Consider the following 20,090-nt stretch of genomic DNA (forward strand, 5'->3'; position numbering starts at 1 on the left):
CAATTGCAGATTCAAAAGCAATTTCAATTAATGTTAATCATAATTCAGTTGACCATATCTTTTAATCCGTTCATCGAAATCACGCGATTTCTAAATGAAAAGTTAATAATTTTTCGCCAGCTTTCCAAAAACATGCATATCATATACTTTATATCAGTAGCATATGTATCAAATTCGTGATTCATCATAAACTATCTAATGACAAAATTAAAGCATACAAACATGCATAAACATATATACTCGAGCACTAGACATAGGATACACTATTAATATATAAAAGATAAGATATGAATGCTCACGTATCAATATTGTGATTCAATATTGTAGGAAAGTACGTAGATGCAACGGAGATGATAAACACTAGGCTTGACTTGCGAACAATACTCATGAACATTACCCATAACCTCCATAGCTACAACCCATAGTTTCCTTAGCTCTATCCCGCTCGCAAAACCCGTTTTGAAATAACTCGCTCATGACCTCGTCGTAGTATTTTATGTATACTACTAAGAATAATACTCATACTACTAAATAATAATAATACGATTAATAATAATATTAATCTTAATAATAATAATAATAATAATAATAATATTAATTATAAATATATACAGAGAGTTGAGAGATTTAGAGATAGAGTGATCAGAGAAATGAGAAATGAGCTCGCTTTATAGATCTTTCCTGGATTCCATAGCCATGCGATCGCATGGCTATCAAGCCACATTCCCATGCGATCGCATGGGACTAGATTACACCTCACAATTGATTTATCGTGTAGCTTGTCGACATATTATTTAATTATATATAATATATTTAATTTATATAATTAATTATATATTATATTATATCCACGTGCATAGTTGACTTGTAATTTTTGGTCCGTTGACTCGTACATTGTCACTCGACTTATGTCCCGGTTCCGGTTTCTCGATTGCATTTTCGTACGCTTAGAAAACTAGTACTTTTTGTTACGCGACGTGTACCTTTATCAAAAATTAAACTTAATCATTGATAAACTATGTCATTCGAAATGTAGCTTTAATCAATTAAGTGTTTTGGTTATTTGCTTCTATAAATCATCGTCTCGTAGTATATGCTGTAGCAAATAGTGATTTTCGAAAACACTATAGCTTTTCGGGTATTGTAGCAATTCGAAAATACTGTAGTAAATTAGTGTTTTACTGGTTCATCTTAAACGTTTTAGTTAACTTATCTAAATATTAATCGAATCAATAATCAAATGTTACTATCATTTACTAAATAACTTGAAATCATATATATATATATATATATATATATATATATATATATATATATATATATATATATATATATATATATATATATATATATATATATATATATATATATATATGCACATTAAGTTATATATATTGTTCGTGAATCGTCGAGAACAGTCAAAGAATAATTAATTACATGAATATAGTTCCAAAACTTTCGTGACTCAACATTACAGAATTTGCTTATCGTGTCGAAAACATTAAATCATTTAAAGATAAAGTTTAAATTTGGTCAAAAAATTTTGGGTTGTCACAATTGTGTAATGAATGAATTGGGTAAACCATGGCTAAAGTTGGAATAATCAAGTGGACACGTTTTCATCTTATTTGGTAATCTCTCTTAGGTTAATATTAGCTTAATCAACACTTTATCAAAACCCCCCAATCAACTTAGGATAATTACTAGTGTTTTAAGATTCATGTAAATTGCTCCCTGTAGAACGAACCTTGACTGAATACTTGCTAGTTGCTATAATGATCAGGTTATTGTTTCCCGGTTTGGTTAATTAGTTAGTTTATTTGATCATTGTTTTTATATTATTATAAGTTGAGAACACGGAACGAACGCACAATCAACTTTTTGGGGCTGCTGTCGGGGAGCGGTTTTTAATTGGATTTTGAAACATTTGCTAGTAGTTGTTCGATCCTTTTGTAAGGATTTCATTCTTACAAAAGTTACTTTTTTATATTTGCTTGTATTCGAAAAACGTTTTCTTGTTTGTGGTGTGATTGAGCTAGATGGCGGAATATGATGCTTTGTGTGATTACTTGATATCAAGAATCGCGAATTATGATCAAGAATTAATGGCATACTCAAGTCACATGGATATGAATAATGGTTATTTGGGCATGAATGATGACAATGGTTATTTGGGCAACAATGGTGATTATTGGGGTATGAATGACGGTTATAGGTATATGAATTGTAACATCCCGCCTTTTTCCGTTATACTATTTTAAACTCCGTTATATGTTTATAACATCTCCCGTTAATACGCGTTTTAAATTACCTTGTTTAGGAAATTTTACGCACCCGAAACCAAACTTAAGGGACTAGTTTTGCCAAGTGATCAAAGAGGTGACTAGCCTTTGACTAGTCAACCCCCACCCCATCTTTTCTTTTTCATTTCCCTTTTCTTCTTCTACTTCCATATTTTCTTTCAAATCCCCAATTTGAAGAATCATCATCTAAATCAAATCGAGCAAGCATCAATCAAAACAAATTACATATTTGGAATCCTTGCAACTTCCTCTTCGATTCCATACCAATTTCATTACATTTGGGTAACTTTCTAAAATCACTAGATTTTGTGTTCTTGATGTTTTTATGTTATAAAGTTGTTAATTAGTGTCTATGGCTCAAGTCTAACATGAATATATGATTTATATGTTCGATTTCGTTATTTGAAGTAACTAGTTTGAATATGAACTTTGGTGTATTTGATTTGGTGATTTGGTTGTTTGAATGTTGTTAAATGTTATAAATGCATGTATTAAATGTGTTCCTAGTATCACTAGCTTCAATTTGATGAGTAGGTTGTTTTAGAAAACTTCATAAACATGATTAGTGATTTTGATGTTGTTGGTTAGGGTTTGATAGAATTTAATGTGAACATTTAATGCTTTGAATAACATGAAATGTTATTTGTAAGTGTTAGGTTGTATTGTATGCTTGATCACCTTCGAAACGGCATATCATTCATGTAAATTGGTTGCCGAATCATCAAATTTCATTTATGAACTTGAATGCATTTAATGAGGAGCTTTGAATGTGATTTTGGTTGTTGTAAAAGTAAATGTGATTGTTGAAATGTGTTTAGTTGTTTTCCTTGTCAAAATACCTTTCCGATGATACAAGATACATGTTTTGGTTGTTTACGGGTCATAAATGGTGATTGTTTGAAGTTAGGTTCGTGCATAAAACTTAAAAACTGCCAGATTTTCTCTGCACAGGTAATGGCGCGGCGCGCCATATACCCGCGCGGCGCGCCAAAGTGGTCTGTCCAACTTTGTCAATTTTCGAATAATGTTTGCTATGCTATGCACCTCTGATTCACATGTAACTTGTTCTAACATGCTCATATATGATTAAAAACCTCAGAAAAATAGTTCGGGACCCGACCCGAACGTGTTGACTTTTCATTGACTTTGACCGACCAAAGTTTGACTTTTTGTCAAACTTAACCAAATGATTATGCAACATTTCTAACTTGTTTCTATACTTGTATCTTGCATGAAACTTGACAAATTGATTCACATGCTACATAATCGAGTCGTAACGAGCCATACGACTAATTGAACATCTTTGACCAATCGTGACTATCGTTATTGATACAACCTATTTATTTAGGTCAAGACTAGCATTGTTCTTTACACACGTTACTTGTTGAAGTACTTATTTACTCTTGAGCTCAAGGTGAGATCATAGTCCCACTTTTACTCTTTTGAACTTATATTTGGGATGAGAAAACATAAACGTTTCTTCTTAACTAAATGAACACAAGTACAGGAAAACAAACATTCTACATACGAGTTTTGAACGAAAGCCTCAATTCGATTATCATTAGTTACACTTGCAGGGTGTAAGTGTAGGCGTGAACTTATGTTGTATGGCCATATGGGTTTGACAAACCCTCATCTTGGACGGTTCGCTACCGTCTACGGATGAAATATATTTTCGAGAAACAGTGTTGTTCTAGCACTATTAATGGGGTTCAACGGACGGAATGTTAAGCCTTGATAATTGGGTGCTCGTGAATATTAACTTTTAGAATGTATTACTATTTATCATTGATGTAAATCTTGTGGTTCGACTTACTTTTACTCACTTACTTACTTAAACCTATGATTTCACCAACGTTTTCGTTGACAGATTTCTATGTTTTTCTCAGGTCCTTGAACATTATGTGATACATGCTTCCGCACTTTCTTTTTGATACTTGCTTTGGATGTCGAGTATACTTGCATATCGTGGAGCGTCTTTTGGCTACTTTAAACTGTGTCGCACGTGTTTCATTTGTACTTTAAACATCGTTATGTACTAGATATGGAAACTACTTTTGTAAACTTTGAAACATCCACACTTATGAAATGAATGCGACATATTTTTGGTCAAACTTTGTCTTAAAGACTTATGACCATGTAATGGGGCCTACGTAGATGGCACCGTCAAACATGATTTGGTCGGGTCACTACAGATGGTATCAGAGCATTGGTTGTAGGGATTTAGATTTCATTGGTGTCAACCCCGAGTCATAGGGTACATTAGTGAATCTAGACTACAACCGGCATATAGACTCGAAGTAGGAATTACTTGACTACTTATGCATTTATACTCGAACTCTTCTATCATATCTAACTCATATTCGATCTTGATCTTACGTTGAAAAATTTTATTGACGCGCCACCTTGACTATATGAAGTAATGTCGAATGCACATATGAATTAGGGTAATATAATTTCCAGGATTATATTACGGTGACTCATATGAACATTCCGACATTTTAACATAAAGAATTTAAGGCGAGTCAAGGATAATTTTCTCTCTGTCTTTATTCCATATCATGGTTAGTATTAATTAGAATACTAACCAACGGTATTCTTTTGTTTTTGAAGGAACAATGCCTCCTCGTCGTGTGCCACGCCATGAGACTCCCGAACAAGCTCTACAACGAATGATAGCCACCGCCGTAGAGGCGGCCATGGCCGATCACTCCACCAACAACAATAACTACAACAACAACCAAGGAGCCGGTAACTCTAGCGAAGGGTGCTCCTACAAGGCTTTTATGGGGTGCAAACCTCACACTTATGATGGAACCGGGGGACCGGTTACTCTTACTCGATGGTTTGAACAAACGGAGGCCGTCTTTAGCATAAGCAGTTGTCGGGACCAAGACAAGGTCAAATACTCCTCTCACACTTTCGCCGGTGTCGCCCTCACTTGGTGGAACACCTATGTTCAATTGGTGGGTACCGATGAAGCTCATGCCCTCTATTGGGCCGATTTAAGGGAAAAGATGATTGTTGAATATTTCCCTCGCGAAGAAACCCGAAAGCTCGAACAAGAGCCAAGAACTTTGAAGGCGGTCGAAAACGATCTCAAGGCCTACAACCAACGCTCTGCCGAACTATCCTTGTGTGTCCTAATCTCGTGAACCCCGAATCTCAAAGGGTTGAACTCTATATGGACGGTCTTCCAAAGAGCATCAAACAAGGTGTGATGTCCTCCAAACCCGTTAATCACCAAGCCGCTTTGAACATGGCCCACCAATTGATTGAAACGGTTGATGAAATCGTAGTGCCGGCTCCTAAGGCCGAAGAAAAATTGGGTGGCAACAAAAGGAAATGGGAAGCCACTCCATCAAGCAACTACAACAACAACACCTTCACCAAAAAGCCTTTCACCAATGACGGCAAGAAAGGTTATGCCGGAACTCAACCTTTTTGCAACAAATGTCACAAGCACCACTCGGGTGAATGCGGCAAGCTAATTTGCCACCGGTGCCAAGGAGTTGGTCATAAGGCCAACAATTGCACAAGCGCCGCCCCCATCGCTCGAAAAGGGCCCAATCCTCCAAAAACGGTCACTTGTTACGAATGTGGCCAAACGGGACATTATAGAAATGCATGCCCGAAGAAGAAAGATAACCCCAATACGCACGGCCGAGCTTTCAACATCAACACCGAGGAAGCCCGAGATGACAATGAATTAGTCACGGGTACGTTTCTTCTCGACAACACTTATGTTACTTGTTTATTCGATTCGGGTGCCGATAAATGCTTTGTATCCAAGACTTTGATTCATTCTTTTAGCACTCCACCACTTCCACTAGATACCACTTATACCATTGAAGTGGCCAACGGAAAACTATTAAGTGCCAACACATATTACCGGGGGTGTACGTTAAACATTTTGGGTAATGAGTTTGAAATTGACTTGATACCCATGGAACTAGGAAGCTTCGATGTAATAATCGGTATGAATTGGCTAGCCAAAACGAAATCTCACATCCTTTGTGATCTTAACGCAATCCGAATTCCTATTGAGAATGGTGAACCCTTGATTGTCTATGGCGATAAGAGTTGCACCGGACTCAACCTCGTTTCGTGCATTAAAGTTAGAAAACTACTCCGTAAGGGTTGTTTTGCGATCCTTGCTCACGTTAAGAAAGTCGAGTCCGATGAGAAGCATATCGATGATGTGCCAATTGTTAGTGACTATTCCGATGTATTTCCCGACGAATTGCCGGTTCTTCCACCTCATCGACTGGTTGAATTCCAAATCGATCTTATTCCGGGAGCTGCACCCGTAGCACGTGCACCATATACACTCGCTCCATCCGAAATGCAAGAATTGCAAAGTCAAATCCAAGAACTACTTGATCGTGGTTTTATCTAACCTAGCCATTCACCTTGGGGCGCTCCGATTTTGTTTGTTAAAAAGAAAGACGGATCCCTACGAATGTGCATTGATTATTGTGAACTAAACAAATTGACGGTTAAGAACCGATATCCTTTTTCTCGCATCGATGACCTCTTTGATCAACTACAAGGGTCTTGTGTATATTCGAAAATCGATCTCCGCTCGGGTTATCATCAATTAAGGGTTAAGGGGGAAGATGTCTCCAAAACCGCATTCCGAACTCGTTATGGTAGTTATGAATTCCTTGTCATGCCATTTAGTCTCAATAACGCACCGGCGATGTTCATGGATCTTATGAACCACGTGTGCAAACCGTATCTTGACAAATTCATTATCGTGTTCATCGATGATATTTTGGTTTATTCTAAAAGCGAAGAAGAACACGAGCAACACCTCCGACTTGTGCTTGAACTTTTAAGACAAGAACGACTCTATGCCAAATTCTCCAAGTGTGAATTTTGGTTGAAGGAAGTTCAATTTCTTGGTCATGTTGTAAGTGATCAAGGTATTAAAGTCGATCCATCAAAAATCGAAGCCATTAGTAAATGGGAGACTCCTACTACTCCTACTCACATTCGTCAATTCTTGGGTCTCGCCGGATACTATCGTAGATTCATCAAAGATTTCTCTTTGGTCGCTCGTCCTCTAACCGCGTTAACTCATAAGGGGAGAAAATTCGTTTGGGCAACCGAACAAGAATCTGCATTTCAAATTTTGAAAACGAAGCTAACCACCGCTCCTATCTTGTCACTTCCCGAAGGAAACTATGATTTTGTTGTGTATTACGATGCCTCGAAACATGGTTTTGGATGTGTGTTGATGCAACGAACGAAAGTCATTTCTTATGCTTCTCGACAACTCAAAATTCATGAACGAAACTACACGACACATGATCTCGAACTCGGAGCCGTTGTCTTTGCACTTAAAATGTGGAGACACTATCTTTATGGAACCAAGAGTACTATCTTTACCGATCACAAAAGTCTCTAACACATCTTCGATCAAAAGCAACTAAACATGAGACAACGAAGGTGGATTGAAACCTTAAACGATTACGATTGCGTGCTTCGTTACCATTCCGGAAAGGCAAATGTAGTAGCCGATGCCTTAAGTCGAAAAGAAAGAGCGGTGCCTCTTCGTGTCCGAGCCTTAAACATTACCATTCACACTTCCTCGCTATGAAAGAAACCGACAAAATGGAGAAACTTGCATAACTTTACATTAAGGAGATCGTAGCCCGACACGATGTACCTTTATCGATTATCTCTGACCGAGATGGCCGTTTCGTTTCTAGATTTTGGCGTACTTTACAAGAAGCGTTGGGAACGCGTTTAGACATGAGCACCGCATATCATCCTCAAACCGATGGGCAAAGTGAACGCACAATTCAAACCTTGGAGGACATGTTACGAGCTTGCGTGGTTGATTTTGGAAAAGCTTGGGACAAGCACTTACCTCTCGTCGAGTTCTCTTACAACAATAGTTATCACGCGAGTATTAAAGCCGCACCTTTTGAAGCGCTATATGGCCGAAAATGTCGTTCACCTCTTTGTTGGGCCGAGGTAGACGACGTGCAAATCACCGGACCCTAACTCATTCACAAAACCACCGAGAAAATCATTCAAATCCGAGATAGGCTTAGGACGGCCCGAAGTCTTCAAAAGAGCTATACCGACAAACAACGCAACGACCTCGAATTTCAAGTCGGTGACCGAGTAATGTTAAAAGTCGCCCCTTGGAAAGGTGTAATCCATTTTGGGAAACGCGGGAAGCTAAATCCAAGGTATATTGGTCCTTTTGAAATCTTGGAGCGTATTGGAACCGTTGCTTATCGTTTAGATCTTCCATCTCAATTGAACTCTGTTCATCCTACCTTCCACGTATCTAACTTGAAAAAGTGTCTTGCCGAACCCGATATCATCATCCCTCTCAAGGAACTTACTATTGACGACAAGCTTCATTTTGTGGAAGAACCGGTAGAAATTGTGGACACCTCCGTCAAGACATTGAAACAAAGCCGAATTCTGATTGTTAAAGTCTGTTGGAATGAAAAAAAGGGGACCCGAGTTTACTTGGGAAAGGAAGGACCAAATGCAAAGGAAATACCCTCACTTGTTTTCGGTTCCGAAAACGCAAGATCCCGAGGAAGAAACAACGACTACTACGCCTACTTAAATTTCGGGACGAAATTTCTTTTAAGGAGTATGTAATGTAACATCCTGCCTTTTCTGTTATACTATTTTAAACTCCGTTATATGTTTATAACATCTCCCGTTAATACGCGTTTTAAATTACCTTGTTTAGGAAATTTTACGCACCCGAAACCAAACTTGAGGGACTAGTTTTGCCAAGTGATCAAAGAGGTGACTAGCCTTTGACTAGTCAACCCCCACCCCATCTTTTCTTTTTCATTTCCCTTTTCTTCTTCTACTTCCATATTTTCTTTCAAATCCCCAATTTGAAGAATCATCATCTAAATCAAATCGAGCAAGCATCAATCAAAACAAATTACATATTTGGAATCCTTGCAACTTCCTCTTCGATTCCATACCAATTTCATTACATTTGGGTAACTTTCTAAAATCACTAGATTTTGTGTTCTTGATGTTTTTATGTTATAAAGTTGTTAATTAGTGTCTATGGCTCAAGTCTAACATGAATATATGATTTATATGTTCGATTTCATTATTTGAAGTAACTAGTTTGAATATGAACTTTGGTGTGTTTGATTTGGTGATTTGGTTATTTGAATGTTGTTAAATGTTATAAATGCATGTATTAAATGTGTTCCTAGTATCACTAGCTTCAATTTGATGAGTAGGTTGTTTTAGAAAACTTCATAAACATGATTAGTGATTTTGATGTTGTTGGTTAGGGTTTGATAGAATTTAATGTGAACATTTAATGCTTTGAATGACATGAAATGTTATTTGTAAGTGTTAGGTTGTATTGTATGCTTGATCACCTTCGAAACGGCATATCATTCATGTAAATTGGTTGCCGAATCATCAAATTTCATTTATGAACTTGAATGCATTTAATGAGGAGCTTTGAATGTGATTTTGGTTGTTGTAAAAGTAAATGTGATTGTTGAAATGTGTTTAGTTGTTTTCCTTGTCAAAATACCTTTCCGATGATACAAGATACATGTTTTGGTTGTTTGCGGGTCATAAATGGTGATTGTTTGAAGTTAGGTTCGTGCATAAAACTTAAAAACTGCCAGATTTTCTCTGCACAGGTAATGGCGCGGCGCGCCATATACCCGCGCGGCGCGCCAAAGTGGTCTGTCCAACTTTGTCAATTTTCGAATAATGTTTGTTATGCTATGCACCTCCGATTCACATGTAACTTGTTCTAACATGCTCATATATGATTAAAAACCTCAGAAAAATAGTTCGGGACCCGACCCGAACGTGTTGACTTTTCATTGACTTTGACCGACCAAAGTTTGACTTTTTGTCAAACTTACCCAAATGATTATGCAACATTTCTAACTTGTTTCTATACTTGTATCTTGCATGAAACTTGACAAATTGATTCACATGCTACATAATCGAGTCGTAACGAGCCATAGGACTAATTGAACATCTTTGACCAATCGTGACTATCGTTATTGATACAACCTATTTGTTTAGGTCAAGACTAGCATTGTTCTTTACACACGTTACTTGTCGAAGTACTTATTTACTCTTGCGCTCAAGGTGAGATCATAGTCCCACTTTTACTCTTTTGAACTTATATTTGGGATGAGAAAACATAAACGTTTCTTCTTAACTAAGTGAACACAAGTACAGGAAAACAAACATTCTACATACGAGTTTAGAACGAAAGCCTCAATTCGATTATCGTTAGTTACACTTGCAGGGTGTAAGTGTAGGCGTGAACTTATGTTGTATGGCCATATGGGTTTGACAAACCCTCATCTTGGACGGTTCGCTACCGTCTACGGATGAAATATATTTTCGAGAAACAGTGTTGTTCTAGCACTATTAATGGGGTTCAACGGACGGAATGTTAAGCCTTGATAATTGGGTGCTCGTGAATATTAACTTTTAGAATGTATAACTATTTATCATTGATGTTAATCTTGTGGTTCGACTTACTTTTACTCACTTACTTACTTAAACCTATGATTTCACCAACGTTTTCGTTGACAGATTTCTATGTTTTTCTCAGGTCCTTGAACATTAGGTGATACATGCTTCCGCACTTTCTTTTTTGATACTTGCTTTGGATGTCGAGTATACTTGCATATCGTGGAGCGTCTTTTGACTACTTTAAACTGTGTCGCACGTGTTTTATTTGTACTTTAAACATCGTTATGTACTAGATATGGAAACTACTTTTGTAAACTTTGAAACACCCACACTTATGAAATGAATGCGACATATTTTCGGTCAAACTTTGTCTTAAAGACTTATGGCCATGTAATGGGGCCTACGTAGATGGCGCCGTCAAACATGATTTAGTCGGGTCGCTACATGAATGATGGTTGCATGGATATGAATGATAATGGGTATATGGATTTGGGTCAAGCTAATGGTGAGCCGGATGGTTATTGTGGTACTTATGATGGATGTTATCGAGACGGGGTTATAATGATAGTTACATGAATGATTTCAGCCCAATTGATCAACCTTGTATTAATTGTCCTATTTCTAATTTTGCCTCTTTCGGTCAATCAATGGACTATTGTTATGAGGGGGATAACGCGACATGTGATTCTTCTCAATTTTAATTTCAAAATCAACAACAAAAGGAGATCGATCCGAATTTACTAGAGTTATTCTCAAACGTTGTGAGAACCCACCTTAAACGTATGGGGGCTTTAATTCAAGAGATAATAGATTTGAGGGAAATGTTAGAAATTCAACAAGCTTCAATTCAAATCTTAGATAAAACCGTGAGTTCCATGCTCCCTTTAGTTGAAGATTTTGTAACCACTACCATTTCACCACCCACCTCACCCGTAGTCTCTACTTCTCGATCAAGAAATTGGATCTTTTATGATGATGATGATGATGATGATGATGATGATGATGATAAGCTTTTATGCCAAGACCGAAGTAGTGGAGATTGCACAAGTAATCGAATCTTCGATAACCAATGATGAAGAGAAGAATGAAGATGATGATAAGGATAATGATGAAGGTAAAGATGATGGTAAGGAGTATGATGAAGAAGTTAGTTAGAGTGATGAGGAAGATGACGAATTGATTGAAGCTTTACCAATGCCCAATGTATTTAAAGTCTATGATAATCCACTCGGGGATGGTGAAGATGTTAGTGAGGATGATAGTGATGAGGATAATGATGACGAGGCTAAGAATATCATACCCAAAACTTTCAAAATTTATAACAATCCTCTCGGGTATGGTATAGATGATTTTAAGGAGGTTTTGTAACCTGAGGTTGATGATTCGTGTTTGTGTGAGCCAATTAAGAAAGCGAACCTCGTGTTCAAAACTGTGTTTGGAAGAGAGTCTTTTTTTGACTCTCGGGTTGGTTTAATCTTCTTCATGCAAATGAAGAAGATTATTCTCTTCTTATACACCACCTGAGGGGTTAATGATTGGCTCACTCTCTTGATTCGTGGAACTTCTTCCACCGATTTCACATGCCGTCCGATAAAGTGTGGGGGAGAACCACCCCGATAAGGAATGTTAAGAAGACGGGGACGAGTCAAGATAAAGACTCGTTAATCAAAATCAAAGCAAAAGGGGAGTTTGGTGATGCGGTTTTGACAAGATAACTTCATGCAATTTCTCTTTCACTTTTCATTTTGTCCTTTCAAAATTATAAGCTATTTCGATTCATGTAATGAGGGCACAAAGTGACATGTTGAATTAAGTGAAAAATTTTGGTTAAATAAAGCCATAACTTACCTTTTAGGGTGAATCAATTCCACCCTTTTTGTGAAAATAAAGTCTTCCTTTGTTTTTGCAAAAGTTTAAGTGGGAGTAAAGTCTCCCACTTACAAATGATCCATATGCTTAAAGTTAAAATTTTTAAGAAAATCAAGGTTGTTGCATGGAAGTAAAGTCTTCCATGTATGTTTCAAAACTCAAGTGTTTAAAGCATCAAGCGTTAACACTTCCGGATGACTCAAGTCCATCCATTAAAGGGAGTCAAGTCTCCTGAATGTCGCATTACTTGGTGTAGGAGACTTCCTAATCTACACCATTTCATACTTGCATCATTTTAAGATGTAAAGTACCGTGGGAAGAGGAGCTACCGAGCTTCATCGTGTGCTATCTTCTTGATGAAGAGCAATGACTTCGTGCTAGTGTTGCTAGATAACACATGCCATAGCCAAAAGCTATGGCACCCTTGTTCAATCAATTATGGAAGGGTAGTTTCTACTTCCTACCCTTTCTCAAAATAAGCATAAAAGCTTGTTATGTGGGAAGTAGCCGAGTGAATAAAATCCTTGAGCTTTGACACTCCCGGGAGAGTCGAGTCCTCCCATTTGTCATTTTGGATGTCAAGTCTTCCAAACTTGGAAGTAAAGTCTTCCAAGTTTTGTTTTGTTCCAAGCTTGGGAGTAAAGTCTCCAAATTTAAGTTTTATACCAAAAAGACCTAAGCTTGGAAGTAAAGTCTTCCAAGTATCGTGCAATAGACCCAATGCCAATATTACACCCAAGGTAGTTGCTTTTTCATCGCCACCAATACAAGAAGGTAGTTCATTTCGGTGATATACTGGGGAAGTAGCTTTCTATGCGATCGTCCCATAGCCGGGATGACTTGTATGCACATCACCTTATGAGCCCAAGGTAGTTGCTTTCTCACCACCTTCAATACAAGAAGGTATTTCATTTCGGTGATATGCCGGGGAAGTAGCTACCCGTGCGGTTATCCAAAAACCGGGATGGCTTTGGAATGCACATAGCTTTAAACCAAAATTTTCAGAAAACTTGTCTCGTTTTGCAACTTGACTCATTTTCCCTTTTTTAAATGCAAATGGTTTTCTTTAAAAGCCTTGTTTATCCTAAAGCTTAAACGTTTTTCTTGGGTAACTCATGCAAATTGGTGCTCCATTACACCAAAGTGAAGCTTGTAGGTGATTCTTGATCGATTTTGATATGGAGAGTTAGATGGTGGAGGTGAAACTCGATGATTATTGGTTTGAAGAATGCTCCTAGAAAGGTTTAATCTAAAAAGCTCGATTCTTTATTTGATTATTCTTAAATGTGAATTCTTGTGGATATTTGAGCCTTTCTAGGGAGTATGTTTGTTTGTTTGTTTGATTGATTATTTTGAAGAAGTGAAGATGTTTTAGTCTAGGCTTGAATTGTGATTAATTTTGAGATGCTTGAAGAAATGTAGTGTAGGCTTGAATTTGATTGATTGTTTTGAGTGGAGTTTGTTGAAGATGTGAAGAAGATTGTGGTTTACGAAAGTTTGAACTTGAAGATTGTTTAAATGACTTGAAGACAATTCCTTAAAGGTCAAAGTTGGTCAAAGTCAAAGTTGGTCAAAGTCAAAGTTGAGGAAATTGGGTTTTGGATATGTTTGAGTGAAGATTTTGCTTGTGAAATTGTTCAAGTTGAAGTCCTTGAAAGATTGACAAGATCCTTGAGGTAATTCTTTGTGATTTGTCAAAAAATTTTGAGTTTGTTCAAAGTTTGAAAAGTTGAAATGACAATACATGAAATTGCAAATTGCATTAGTCAAAGTAGGTCAACATTTTGAAGATGTAGTTTAGTTTAGGCTTGCTTGAGGACAAGCAAGGTTTAAGTGTGGGGGATTTGATATCGCTCGAATCACACATATTTATCCTCGCAATATCTTTCTCCATTTGGTCGTTTTGAAGAATTTATCGATCATAAGTGATGGATTGTTGGTTAGAAGATGGTTCAAGGCAAAAATAGCCCAAAAGTCCAAATTTATGCAAAATATTCAAGACTTGAGCCTAAGAAATGAACCAAGTGAAGTTTTGGAGTGAAAATGAAGTTCAAGGGTCAAAAGCGGCGCTCCTAAGGTCAAAAGCGACGCTCCTATGTGCTAAAACGTGTATTAAAAAGTCAGTGACCAAAAGCGGCACTCTCAGCCTCAAAACCGGCGCTCTTAGGTCAAAAGCGGCGCTCCTGCCTATTGCGGAGCACCCAAAAGCGGCGCTCCTACCCTTATTGCGGCGCTCCTGACGCTGATTCAGCCCAAAAATTCAGCCGACCTATAAAAGCATATTTGAGTTTTTGAGTGAGAGAGCTGCACTATAGGGGCCGTTTTGGAACCCTAAATGGGTTACATCCATGATTACATCTAGATGAAGCTCAATTTCATGGTGCTATCTTATGTTTGTTGAAGATTGGTGATAAATTTCCACCATCCATTCTCTATTTTGTAATTTTCTTTCCATTTTGGCACTTTTTCTTATCTTCTCTAGTTGTAGTGATGAATACTTGTTATATCTTTGATTTTGCTCTTGTTTATCTCATGATGTTAGCTTAGATTTGCTTGTGTTCACTTGATTTGTAAACTTGATGCTTGGATTTTGCCCTAATCTATGATTTGGTGTTTGAATGAGTTGATGATTATTGTGCTTGATTGATGATCCATTGCTATGCATTTGTTTTAGACTTTACTTTGATTACATAGATTGTGTAGCTTTTCTAAGTGATTTGATTAGTGAAACAATTTGTGCTTCAACACCTTGTGTGATCTAGACAACCAAATCGAGGATTTTAAGTGATTGTGTTCTTGGTTGGGTTGGTTTTCAATTGGTCTTTAGTCAACATAGTGGTGTTTGATTATCTTAAGTGATTTTGATAATCAAAGGATTTTAAGTGATTTTAATCCAAAATCGAGTCTCAATGATCTCACTCAAAACATAGTTTGATCTTTTGAAATGAGTTTACGTGAGTTCAAGAATTTCATTTGGTTGAGGTTCTATGGAAGTTGACGAATGGAAATGAAACTATATGTTTGAACATTATTGTGTAATGAATGAATTGGGTAAACCATAGCTAAAGTTGGAATAATCAAGTGGACACATTTTCATCTTATTTGTTAATCTCTCTAAGGTTAATATTAGCTTAATCAACACTTTATCAAAACCCCCCAATCAACTTAGGATAATTACTAGTGTTTTAAGATTCATGTAAATTGCTCCCTGTGGAACGTTGACTGAATACTTGCTAGTTGCTATAATGATCGGGTTATTGTTGCCCGGGCGTTTGTGTTAATTAGTTAGGTTATTTAATCATTGTTTTTATATTATTATAAGTTGAGAACACGAAAAGAGCGCACAATCACATGTCTAGAGTGATTGGTGAGGCGGTGTAGTCTTATGAAGAATCCTATAATTGAAGAGTCGCATACTTCAATTGGCCTTCTGATGTAAAAAGATGATCTTCGTGTTAGAAGATGGTGGCGATAGAAACCGAGATGGCCCAAGCTAGTAACGATGAGAATGGATTATCACTCAGAGGTGTTTTAGGTGTCGAAAGACTTCACCTGCTCGTAGGTTAACGAGTGAAGTGCGGCGTGATTCGGGTGTCTCATCCGGCCGTATCAAAAGGAGTTGGTAATCGGCTAATCTGGAGTTATTGTGGGTTTGTTGAAGGAACATAGTTGACGGGTTGGCGAGGGCTTGTTCAAAGTCTCAAAGTGGGAGATTGTTGAGTATGAAAACTTTAAACAAGGAAAGAAATCGGATATCTTGAGAGTCAAGTTCAACTTGTGGAGCATGTATTCGGTTTATGGAAGTTGTTTACTTGAAGGCAAAGTCAAACTTGGGCAACAAGATCAAGACGCAAAAAGGAAAGTTCTAGATGACTTGGCTAGCAAGTTGTTTCCATTTATTGTTTTAGCTTGCTCTTTAAGCTAGTTTTCCCCTATAAATAGGACCCCATGTAATCCATAACTATTTGCACGAAATTAATAGTGAAAAATCTCTGATTTGCGCCCGTGGACTAAACTCTTCTCCGTGTTTTGGAGTTGGGATATAACCACGTTAAATCCTTGTATCGTTTTATGCTTTTATTTATCGTTTTGCTTTTAGGTTATTCGTTTGTCGTTCGTGGGTTGTTTGTGATTGACGATACCACAATCACAAGTTCTTGTTTGGGTCCTAAATCCTAACAAGTTCTTATGCGTTTATGCATTTTTATATGCGTCTTACGTTTCGAATTTTACAAGATTGTGTTCATTTTAATGCAGAAAGCGCGCAAACTGGTTGCGCGTTTAAGCGTCTTACCATAGGTCCGATTTTGGAGGTCTGATTCACACGTCAGATCCAATCCCTTGCTTTATCTAAGTTAATATATTCGGATACACAAATTCAAATTACTACTTTCAACCATAGAAAGGTTTAATAATCACGGTAATAACTTTATACAAATAAAAAAAATAAATCATAAGGATCCATAAGTTTAAGTAACTCTCCAATCAATTAAGTTATTCAATACAAGTAATATGATTATGATATTCTATATTCATCACTACAGTAAAATCATCCCAGCAACTCATATCTTAAGTGGTTGCTATATATATATATATATGTAACTGAATCTTCATAATTCATCCATTGGAATATCTCATATCTTGAACTAATTTCTACTACAAAAAATCTTAAAATGTAACAACGTGAGATGATTATACGATTGTTTAAATATTTATTACCAAATTACCAACTAAGTCCATTCAGATCGAAAGGCTTACGACTTGAATGTGCATCGTTTTCATCTTGAGAATTTAGATCCAATTTCTGTCCAAAATAAGGCACTTGAAACTTTTGTGACATTTCACTTTTTTCCGCCTTTACTGAATCTGTTTTGCTTTGATTTGGATCCGTTAAAACATTGTCGTTTTCACCCCTTTCGATAAATCTTTCAACACTCATAGACAGATCACTTGCAGATAAAAACTTGCTTCGTTTTGCATGATCACACCATAAATTTTGAGGCGCATTGTCAACGTTCTTTGACTTTAAAAGAGTCAAACCGAGCGTCTCTTGTTCAGTTTGTTGACCTTCATTGTACGACAAGCAACTTTCGATAGAATAATCTGTTGGTTGGTTTGTTTGCGTTGAGACGTTTTTGATTCCAGAAAATGCAGATGTTAGGCAATGATTCGATACTTTTGAGACTAATTCAGATAGTTGAACCTTTGCAGCTTCTAGTCCTACTGTACCTAAGTTTTGTCTTCCGAGTGTCTCTTGTGCTTTTTCGAGAACCGATTGTAAGTATTTTCCTTGTGCTTCTATACGTAGCTGCAAATGTCTCTGTACCTATGTTACATAATAAAGAAACAATGTTCAGTACTTTGAAAAAAAAAAAAAAAAAAAAAAACAACAACAACGATTTTTCCTACTGAGAGTTGTCATTAACGTGTATAAACCTTGTTCTATTGGCGCTTACATAGCAGTAAAATATTTTATGTTGACTTTAAAGTGATGGTTAACGAATTGTGCAACATTTTTATGGTCTGTCTTTAGAAAAATCTAAAAAACAAATGCATATTTATATGAATTATGAACACTTCTATAATTTTAAACTATCTTTTTGCTATGTAATACCTCAAGTTGTTCATGAAGTCTTCTTTGAACTTCAATTTGCATCTGTATTGCTTCACTAATCTGCAAGTTTCTGAAAAATGATTCGTATCATTAAAATGAACATTACATTAAAGGTATTTATATACAACTGAATAAGCGGCTTTCTTACTTGTTTGTTTGTGGGCAAACATTTAAGTTAGTCATATGAGTTTCATTCGTTTCAACGACAGTGTCTCCTGCTGATTCGACCATTTCTACAACCAAGATCGTTGTTATCAAGATGAGTTACTTTTTATAAAGTGTTAGGTAACATCTTAAAATGGATCGTTAAATTTCGTACCAATTTTGTTATTAGATCCACCACTATTAGTTTGCCTGTAAAGATTCTTACTCAACCTGTATTTCTGCAACAAAAAAAAAAAAAAAAAAAAAAAAAGCAAATTAGTTTGTCTGCCTATTTTAAGTTATTATAAGGCAGAGCAAATAGTATAAAAGTTAACGAACTAAGGAGTATTCGATTTCTGTTTTGGGTAACCAAGTTATTTCCGGCTAAAATACCATCAAACATATAAAAAAATATATTTTAGACGATAAACGTTTTAGATGCCACATCATCATCGTGACGATAAACTTGGTAACCTTGAATTCAAACATTTGAACTTGTTGGTATATGAAAAGTTGGTTACTTAAGATAGAAATGGAACTAAGGGTCTATTTATTTTCCACTTAATAATCTGAATCTGTACATAGTAAGTAAAATTGTTGTTTCTTAAATAATCTGAAAAATGGCTTGTTTGTAGGAGGCATAGAAATAGAGACCCCTTCTCAAATACAGAATAAAAGTAAACATCCCCTAAGTTTGTTAATCTTTTTATGCAATTTGTGTATGAAATAACTCTGGTTGGCATGTGTATAACCTGAAGATGACTCTTTAAATGATACAAAGTTAGTCCTTGAATTCCCATTAGCTTCAAAACTGATTTTGGAGTAGCTTCTGCAACAAAAAAAAAAAAATGTAACAAACCAATACCTTTTCCTTTTTTCCTAAACTTTTCATACCAAAAAAAAAAAAAATATATTAGAAATGCACTTACTATCTGCACCTCCAAGTTGGTTAACCGCTTCAATGAATCGTTCATGAAGGTCAGGTGTCCATTTGAGTCTAGGCTTAGCATCGGTTGAAAGAACAAGTCCCGAATCACCTCCATTATTCCCACCTTGCAAAAACAAATGTCTTTCTGGTGTAATCGACATTCTTGATGACGTATGCACGTTCTTTCCTTGATGATGATACATCTTTCATACCCAAAGAATAAAAAAAGAATTAGTCTCATTTTAGCAACAAACATATTACATATTACATAACTCAATATGGCACCTGCATACTTTGTTTTCTTTTTAAGCCTTGATCTTGTTACACTTCAATTTTATGAATCTTTATAACTCGTACTGATATCTTATTATCTTTTATGATCGCTTAGCATCGCCTTATAAAGAAAACGGAGAATAGGGGATGGGGTGCTTTTCAAGTGAAGCATAGAATAGAATCTTGAAGAGATCTAATGAAAGAACAACATAATATTATACCCGTAATACAATCTTTGTGTGGCGATTTGTACATAATCTTACGTTGATCGAGTACTTTGTTTTGCAACCTCACTTTATTAATTCCTTTGCACTATAGAACACTTAACACCTTACAATGGGTACAAGAATAGATCCACAATTGAGGTATAAAGCGAAAAGAACCTTATTCCAAGATTTTTATTCAAAGTCATTGTAATTCTCATTTATTTCATCGTTTGTATTTCGTAACATTAGTACTAATAACAATTATCTATCATCTTTATGTATGCACTTAGGAT

At 36.4% G+C, this 20,090-nt stretch overlaps 1 protein-coding gene across 2 annotated transcripts; it reads right to left on the reverse strand.

The window, feature by feature from the left end:
- Positions 1 to 17,170: 17,170 nt before the first annotated feature.
- LOC139876810 (myb-related protein 2-like) lies at positions 17,171 to 19,763 on the reverse strand. Of its 2 annotated transcripts, none has more exons than XM_071864178.1 (7): positions 19,612 to 19,763; positions 19,320 to 19,521; positions 19,143 to 19,219; positions 18,566 to 18,629; positions 18,395 to 18,479; positions 18,247 to 18,316; positions 17,171 to 17,958 (listed from the first exon to the last, which is right to left on the reverse strand). In XM_071864178.1, exons 2-7 carry the CDS (start codon positions 19,519 to 19,521, stop codon positions 17,356 to 17,358), a joined length of 1,101 nt encoding a protein of 366 aa, XP_071720279.1. In that variant the 5' UTR covers positions 19,612 to 19,763; the 3' UTR covers positions 17,171 to 17,355. The 2 variants fall into 2 exon arrangements, with proteins under 2 accessions (XP_071720279.1, XP_071720278.1); XM_071864177.1 differs by having other exon boundaries at positions 19,604 to 19,763.
- Positions 19,764 to 20,090: the final 327 nt, after the last annotated feature.

This window comes from Rutidosis leptorrhynchoides, chromosome 11 (assembly GCF_046630445.1).
Source record: "Rutidosis leptorrhynchoides isolate AG116_Rl617_1_P2 chromosome 11, CSIRO_AGI_Rlap_v1, whole genome shotgun sequence".
Lineage (NCBI taxonomy): Eukaryota > Viridiplantae > Streptophyta > Magnoliopsida > Asterales > Asteraceae > Rutidosis > Rutidosis leptorrhynchoides.